Raw genomic sequence first — 8,125 nt, 5'->3', positions numbered from 1 at the left:
TATTTTAGAACTTTGAGTCTCTTGAAAAAATCGGTGTCAAAAATAGAAGTTATGGAGAAATTATTTCAAGAATTAAGAATTTTTTTTTTTATTAAGAATCGGTGCCATTAAGAATTTTTTTTTTTATTATAAAATAAACCCTTTAAAGTTCAATTTCCCCATAATCACAAGAACAACTATTTAGATAACAGACTTGCAAAATTGTGGATCCAAATTTGTTTTGCTGGATAAATTTTGAGAGAGTGGACTCATTCTCACAAGCATGTCCCTGGATACTTGGACACATGAACCATGAACACCTTAATATTATTTAGTAGAGATTGTATATTATAAAACTATTCAATTTTGGTATAAAGAGGTTCCAATCGTTGTTAGTCATTGGATTTGAAATCCAATAAATGAAAGTGTGTCACAACATTTGAAAAATTTTGTTTTAGACATTGTGTTTAAATAATAACGTATCTTCAACCACCGAATATCAAATTTAACGGTTAATGATAAATGTGACCTCTTATGTCAAAAGTAAATGGTATCGTTATATTCATTTTTTTTTATCATCGCCATAAAGATAGTGTACCTATTTATTACAACTATTCAAGAATACCAATAGTCGTGATTTCCCATAAATCCAATTAATTGATGAATACCTATATTCGTGATTGCCCATAAATCAAGGTTTTAACATCGGTACTAGGACAAACAAACGGATCCTTGTCCATATGTAATGAGCATAGAGTGAGGGAGGCAATTGTCATTTTAAGGAATCAATAGGATGTTTTGGTCATTTCCTACTCCATAAAAACCAGAGTATAATTTCCACCTAGAGGGAAAAGAGAGAGAGAGAGAGTTAGAGAGTTGGAGAGAGAGAGCGAGAGATGGCTGGTTCGGTGAAGGATTTGCAGTCGATGGCCGAGCTTAAGGAAGCTTTGAGCAAGGGATTTCCCCTTATCCTTCATTTTTGGGCTTCGTGGTGTGAGGCCTCAAAGCAAATGGACCAAGTTTTTGCCCACCTCTCTACTGATACGCCTCAAGCTCGATTCTTTAGGGTTTCTTCTTCTTCCACTCTATTTTTACCTTCATTTTGTTGTTGGGTCTTCATTTATTGTTTATTTTGATGGAAAATATGTGATTTTATTTGTGTTTGGCCATTTTCTCTTGCTTTTTGTGGCTTTTATTTTATTTTGTTTTGTTTTGTTTACTGTAAACTTTGCAGGTTGAAGCGGAAGAAAAACCAGAGATTTCGGAGGCTTACGCTGTTTCATCCGTGCCCTATTTTGTGTTCTGCAAGGTCGGTGAAGTTTCTCACACCTGTTACTTTGTATAATCCTCTATTCCTCTCTAACTTTGATTGGTGTCTCTCTGTCTAACTTTGATTATTAACTCTCTTTCTCTTTCCATTTTTTGTGATTTCACCTTCTTTTTATATGGTGTGAACTATTCTCTCTCTCTATCTCTCTCGCATATTTGTGTTTGGGGATTTCTGTGAAATTGAAGTCAACTTTTTTTTTAATTTGAGAAACCTGGTAATCATATTCCGTTTCTGATACTCTCCTCTCTTATATTTGTGTTTGATATATTTCTTTCTTCTTTTTGAATTTCGAATATTTTTGCATGGGGTTTCATCATTGATGACCCAGTAATTTCTTCTGCCTTAAAGGTGTTCACAAAAAAGAAAGTTTCTAAAACAATTGGTCAATCTCTGCGATGTGAATTAAGTAATTAGAATGATATTGCGTATGAAGGTCTCTAGGTTGTGGAGTATGAAGGTCTCTAGGTTGTCGAATTCTCAACGGTCTCACAAATTCAGGAATTGTGATTCAGTCTTATTTAAAAGACTATATGGACATTGTTTCATAAAGTCATTCTATTTTATTCTAGCTCATCAGTGATGCTTTGTGCTTTCGCTTTTTTCTTTTTGAAGGTTTGTGCTTTCGAATAGTTGCCCTTCTCTCTCATTGCACACACTTTCTCCACTATTTCTTCTTTATTAGAAGTTGGGCCCTCCCTGAACATGTACTCATCAATTTTAAGTTTTAAATTTCGACGTTTGGATAAAGATGGCAACCCTAATAGTTTTGAGAACTTAATGCTGATTCATGGACACTCCCTCAACATGTAATTTTCGATTTCAGGTTTTAAACTTTGATACTTTGATAAAGGTACAGTCGCCATGAATCACCAGCAGGGAATATTTTGGGCTGCTTTTAATTGGGAATCGAATATTTTCATCTTCCTGTCTTGGTCTTTGACAAATGACAACCATTCACTTTTTTATTTTGAATTCCACCTAAAATAAGAAAATATCTGTTGAAATTTTATTTTTTGGAACTTTTCTATGAGGGCGCCTCATTTCTTGTCCTGGTGGCTAATCTGATTATTGTCGCTCTCTGTTCCACTTGAGTGCTTTTAGTAATAGGTGCTGTTATAGTTTATTGCTCTATAATCCTTTGTGAATGAAAAGTTGAGATTAACCTTTAAATTGATATTTGTGATCTGAACCTCCCATTCAATTGGGCTCAAATCTAAGAGCAAACGTACGGACATTGGGAGGGGTCAATTACCAAATGGGGTGTCATTTCCCGGAAATTATGAACACCACCCTCTCCCACGGGATTTTTTTTTGTCTCTAACGTTGCCCTCCTGTCCGGCAATGCAAATACCGGACATGAGAAGGGCTAATTTTTTTTCAAAGTAAAAGAGCTGTCCGGTGTTCAAAGTACCGGACAACACTCTGAATCCCCCAAAACCAACTTTATATTGCTAGGGAGAGAGAGATAACGTTGCTGTGTTTTCTTTGCATCGAGACTTAGTAGCAAGAGCCGCTAAGACCAGCTGCTGGAAATCTCAATGTCGTTGGAATGGATGGATGGAGTTACATGGTTTACCCGCAAGATTTTGTGAATGATTTTGATAGCCTTCTTTTTCTTTAGTTCTAAATAATGGGGAATTAGATTTGTGGGTCACACAATATGGCCATAATACTTTGTGGATCCAAACAATTTGGATGTCTGAACAACTTTCTGGTTAGCATTTACCTTTGGATTCATCCGTCGTAATATTTACTCCCTAAAAATAGCTTTCTGTTAACACACTCTCTTATTTCCCCTAAAATTACCTTTGCCCAAGCTAGGATTAAGCGGCTCTTGCTCAGAAAAGTTGAACCTTTTCTGGACCACCCATGTTAGTTCTTTGATCCTCTGTCAATTTTCCCCAAGCTAGGGCTTGGGTTGAGCGGCTCTTGCTCTTAGCTCTCAAGGCAAAGAAAACGCAGCGTTCTACTCTCTCTTAAAACCCTAGCAATCTAAAGTTGGTTTTGGGGATTCAAAGAGCTGTCCGGTACTTCGAACACTGGACAACTCTTTTACTTTGAAAAGAAATTAGCTCTCCTCCTGTTTGGTATTTGCATTGCCAGACAGGAGGGCAACTTAGGGAAAAAAAAACCTGCGGGAGGGGGAAAGGGGGGGGGAGGGGTTGTTCGTAATTTCAGAGAAATGACTCCCCATTTGGTAATTGACCCCTCCCAACAGTATCCATACGTAATTTGCTCCAAGTCTAAACTGTCCAGTCAAAGTCAACTTGTGCACAGGCAATTTCCTAAAAGAATAGATTCATTTGAAGAAAAGAGGAAGACTCACATACAGGCAATCGAACAGGGATTCTATTTCTTAGTATTGCAATTTCTTACTGTTACTTCCTCAAGCTCTCCTGATCATCTTTGCTTGCCAATTGATCATTTCATTGGTTTATTTCTTTATTGGAAAACTGCTACATTTAGGTCTCTACTGTCCATTCTAGTGAGCCGAAATGAACCTGTTCCTTTGCCAATGTCTGCTCAAATGGAGGAATAGTTCTTTTCCCGTCCGTCATATAGTGGATTACGGAGACTACATTTAGCATACGGTTTGCAAATTAGATAATTTTATATAATCCCTTCATTGTTTACATTTTTCTCTTCAGGATGGAAAAGTTGTCGATAAACTAGAAGGTGCAAACCCCTCAGCTTTGGCAAACAAAGTCGCAAAACTTGTGGGCCCCATTGGATTAACTGATTCAGCCACTGCTGCTAGCCTTGGCATGGCAGCAGGCCCCACAGTGCTCGAAGCTGTTAAAGACTTTGCCAAAGAAAATGGAACTTCACACCTAAAAGACCCAAATGAATTACCTGAGCCTTTGAAGAAGCGGCTTCAACAACTTGTGGACTCACACCCAGTCTTTCTCTTCATGAAGGGGATCCCTGAGCAACCCAAGTGCGGGTTTAGCCAAAAAGTGGTGGGCATATTGAAGGAAGAGGGCGTCAAATTTGTTAGCTTTGATATATTAACAGATAATGAAGTTAGAGAGGGAATGAAGAAGTTCTCCAATTGGTCTACCTTCCCTCAGCTATTTTGTAAGGGTGAGCTTCTTGGAGGGTGTGATATAGTGGTGGCTATGCATGAAAGTGGTGAATTAAAGGCTGTTTTTAGGGACCATGGGGTTCTTCCTCTCTCTGATAAAACACAAGTGGCAAACACTACAAATGTACCCTCGGTTACTGAATCAAATGATAAATCATTATCATCTGAAACTAGCAAGAGTGGAAATGCAATGGGTGTAACTGAATCAACTGGCTTAAGCTCAATGCTAACTTCTCGGCTTGAGGCTCTGATCAATTTGAGCTCTGTTATGTTGTTTATGAAGGGGAAGCCCGACGAACCCAAATGTGGATTTAGTCGAAAAGTGGTCGAGATTCTTCAGCATGAGAAGATAGAATTCAATAGCTTTGATATACTCTGTGACGATGAAGTTCGACAAGGGCTCAAGGTATACTCAAATTGGTCGAGTTATCCACAGTTGTATGTGAAGGGGGAGCTCATTGGGGGGTCAGATATTGTGCTGGAAATGCAAAAGAGTGGGGAATTAAGGAAACTTTTGGCCGAGAAAGGGATTGTTCCAAAAGTGAGTCTTGAGGACAGGTTGAGGGCACTTACTAGTTCATCACCCACTATGTTGTTCATGAAGGGAACCCCAGATGCACCTCGATGTGGGTTTAGCTCAAAGGTGGTAGGGGCCCTTAGAGAGGAGGGCATGAACTTTGGTTACTTCGATATCTTGACAGATGATGAGGTGAGACAGGGTCTGAAGACCTTCTCCAATTGGCCAACTTTTCCTCAGCTTTACCATAAAGGAGAATTGATTGGAGGATGTGATATTGTGATGGAATTGCACAATTCTGGTGAGCTGAAATCATCCTTGGAGGAGTAGAAAAATTTTCGAGGCACTTACCGAAAACAGAAAAAGCAAAAACGAAAAAAATAGAAACAGGCAGTGTTTTCATGCATTTGGCTATTTTCTTCATTGACTTTACAAGCTCAAAAGATGAAACTTCTCAGAGATCCTTTTGACTATTTGATGTGAATTTCCATGAATATAATTTTGTAGAGTCATCTTTTGCCTACGACCTTGCTATAGTTGTCCTTGTTGTTGTGACTATTGAACTTGGTTGTTTGATGTTTATTTGGGTCTCATGGCTCTATATACTTAATGACTGATACTTAGTGCTTACACTTTGCTCCCTTTATTGGAATGGCTGACAATTCCTTTTTCACAAACCTGATACGAGTCTCATTGTGAGATCTGGGGCTGTGGACAATATTCTTTTTTTCATTCCTTCTCTTTATTGTTTTCAACTGCTTTTTTTGGTTAGTTGTTTTATTTTTGTTGTTCATATGTCCATATGGGATTATGGTACATAGTCTTGATTATGCTGGTGTTTGATAGCAAAGCACCATAAATTCCTTGGTCAAATATATGAATTTCGTAAGTAGTTTGAGAAAGTCTTCCCTAAGCAATTTAAGAATGATCAAAGAATCTTTGTTAACTCATAACAATGTATGGAGATCTTTCTTGATACTATATTTCTCATTCTCTGATATTTACGCTTGGCTATTGTTCAGTTTACAATGTTCCATTATTCTGATAAATCTTTTGGAGACCAAGGAGGCCATGATTATGTTTCTCTGTATTTTTGCTATGCATCTCTTTATGACTTGTTCCGTAAAGCTCTCTCGTTCAAGGATCTGGAAATTGTTTGAGTTCAAAGATCGACATGCATTAATGATGCTGATAATTCTTAGTTTCTTTTTTATGGTGTTTGAATTGAGTTATTTGGTTCCATTGTCATTTCATTAGATATGCAAGACGCATAGTTCCTTCTGCGTATCTAGGTGCTGAAATTGTGTTGTTGAGTATGCTGACTCCTCCATCTCCATTGATCTCAAGGCTTTTAGGACTCGAAACACATTAAATCACTGCAAATTCCTCAGATCTATGAATTTGGAGTTTCAAGGGTAGTATGGACTTGATGACCTCTGAAGAATTGAAATGATGAGTCCAAAAAATGGGTACAAAACGAACCATTTTCGAGGGCTTAATGTTTTTATACTTTCTTAACTTTCTTCAAATTCATGATCACGGTGGTTGAGATGATAGACCTGGAAATTTTTGGAATCAAAATCCATCTCCAATATGGATTTTGGGCAGCAAACACAGAGAATAAGCCTTCAAGTCTACAACCCATATTTCATTTTGCATGTCCAAATATTTGTAGGTTAAGAGGGACTACGGGAAATGAAGGCTTTGCTGATATCTCTTGTCCCTTGTAGAATCCCTTGATTATTACTCCAAGGACATGCTCAAATGTCCATTTTTGCAAATTTTTGATGTGCCTTGTTGAAGTTGGAAGGGCAGAAGCCAATGTCCTCTTTTTGTACAATGGTTGATGGTGACATGAACCTCTTTTGGGCGTCTTGAGTACATTAGATGATGCAAGGATAGGGTTTAAGTGTGTTTGTGTCTGGGTTCACACATGTTATTGTGCGTCCACACTCCCAAAATTCAGATGGATTTTGGATCTAAAATTTTACTGGTCTATCATCTAGATCACCACAATTATGAATTATGAAAGAAATTGAGTATTAAAAATTGGCCAATTTTGTATTTATGTTACTATTCATTTGATCTTTTCTAGGTTTCTATAGATCTGCATTGTTATTTTTGGAGCTCTAAAGTCGTAGATTAGAATCGGAATTGAACTTGGGAGTCTTTTCGAGTCTCTAAGTCCTTTGAAAACCAGGGCTGATGCATGATTCGGCTGACTCTAAATACTTTTACATCATAGAAAGGTTGGGTCTGATAACATGGTGCATGTCTAAGTGATTCACCCTTTTAAATGATTGGAGGTGGAGATTAACCTCACGTAGGTGAAAAAATGAGTCCACCTTGGTGGTTGAAATTAAGTTTAATATTTTTCCATTATTTAAAAAAAATAAAATCCCTAAAACTAGGATTACGGATAAGGTACTCAAAATAGGAGAGAATGTTTTCTAATTAGATTTCCTATGATATCATTTCAATGATGAAATTATATCTATTATAAACAATGATGGAGATTGAATTTAATTAAGGGATATGTTTCCCGAAACTCTATCAGTAAATTCTTTATCCTAATGCTTCTCTATGCACGCAGTGCTACTTTAGTTGAATGCCGCTTGTCCCTCCCTTAAAGAGTTTTTTTTTTTTCTTTTTCTCTCTATGAAGGCTTCTTGATTTTAACATCTCTCTCCCCCTGTTTCTCTAAAAGCTTATCTTTTTTTTTACAATAAAAATTTGAACAATTTCTCGATTTGTGCGTATCATCCTTGCACAGGGGTCATGTTAATGTTCTTTGTATTGTTCAAATTTCATCAGAGGTCTCCGAAGAAACAACTTTCTTGATTTTAATATCTCTCACCCTTTCTCTCTCTCTCTTTATATATATATATATATATATATATATATATAGGGAAACTTTGAGGTCAGCCAGCTAATTGATAGCTATAGTAAATACCCAATGGCTCATATCAAATCTGGGTTGATCTAATGATTAGGATTGTATTTCGATTTTAATTTTAGTTTTTTTTTTTCTTTTTTTAAATCCAACTCACTTGAAATTTAGAGCTTTTGTTTTTTAAACAATATGTTAATCTAAAAAAATAATTCACAATATTTAAATAGAGAAAAATAGCCTTAAATTTTTTAAGGGTATTTTAGTCTATTTATATTTTTATTACATGCTCCTTGATGATAAGGGTAGACATTCCAAATTTCA

General features: G+C 36.7%; 1 protein-coding gene, 1 long non-coding RNA gene and 1 other non-coding gene across 4 annotated transcripts; 1 reads left to right on the top strand and 2 right to left on the bottom strand.

The window, feature by feature from the left end:
- The first annotated feature begins 825 nt into the window (after window positions 1-825).
- GRXS17 (thioredoxin family protein) lies at window positions 826-5,541 on the top strand. 2 transcript variants are annotated; one of them, XM_088871554.1, is made up of 4 exons: window positions 826-1,046; window positions 1,214-1,288; window positions 3,958-4,518; window positions 4,573-5,541. In XM_088871554.1, the coding sequence occupies exons 1-4, from the start codon at window positions 876-878 to the stop codon at window positions 5,239-5,241; spliced, it is 1,476 nt and encodes a 491-aa protein (XP_088727680.1). In that variant the 5' UTR covers window positions 826-875; the 3' UTR covers window positions 5,242-5,541. The 2 variants fall into 2 exon arrangements, with proteins under 2 accessions (XP_088727680.1, XP_006827774.1); XM_006827711.4 differs by having other exon boundaries at window positions 3,958-5,541.
- Window positions 844-5,301, bottom strand: LOC148781456 (uncharacterized). Its single transcript, XR_016059023.1, has 2 exons — window positions 3,516-5,301; window positions 844-1,355 (listed from the first exon to the last, which is right to left on the bottom strand). It is a non-coding gene; the product is annotated as an uncharacterized LOC148781456 (long non-coding RNA).
- A 2,097-nt stretch (window positions 5,542-7,638) lies between the features above and the next one.
- Window positions 7,639-7,741, bottom strand: LOC148781455 (U6 spliceosomal RNA). Its single transcript, XR_016060068.1, has one exon. It is a non-coding gene; the product is annotated as a U6 spliceosomal RNA (small nuclear RNA).
- Window positions 7,742-8,125: the final 384 nt, after the last annotated feature.

Source organism: Amborella trichopoda, chromosome 7, assembly GCF_054954075.1.
Source record: "Amborella trichopoda isolate Santa Cruz 75 chromosome 7, AtrichopodaSantaCruz75HAP2 v2.0, whole genome shotgun sequence".
Classification (NCBI taxonomy): domain Eukaryota; kingdom Viridiplantae; phylum Streptophyta; class Magnoliopsida; order Amborellales; family Amborellaceae; genus Amborella; species Amborella trichopoda.
Note: the sequence above shows the minus strand (reverse complement) of the source record. Positions and strands in the feature narration are given on the sequence as shown.

Excerpts from the sequence above, each read along its gene's own strand:
- GRXS17 (XM_006827711.4), top strand. The coding sequence starts at position 876 with ATGGCTGGTTCGGTGAAGGATTTGCAGTCGATGGCCGAGCTTAAGGAA. Across the intron at positions 1,047-1,213 it reads CTCAAGCTCGATTCTTTAGG|GTTGAAGCGGAAGAAAAACC; the intron begins GTTTCTTCTTCT and ends TAAACTTTGCAG. Across the intron at positions 1,289-3,957 it reads CCTATTTTGTGTTCTGCAAG|GATGGAAAAGTTGTCGATAA; the intron begins GTCGGTGAAGTT and ends TTTTCTCTTCAG.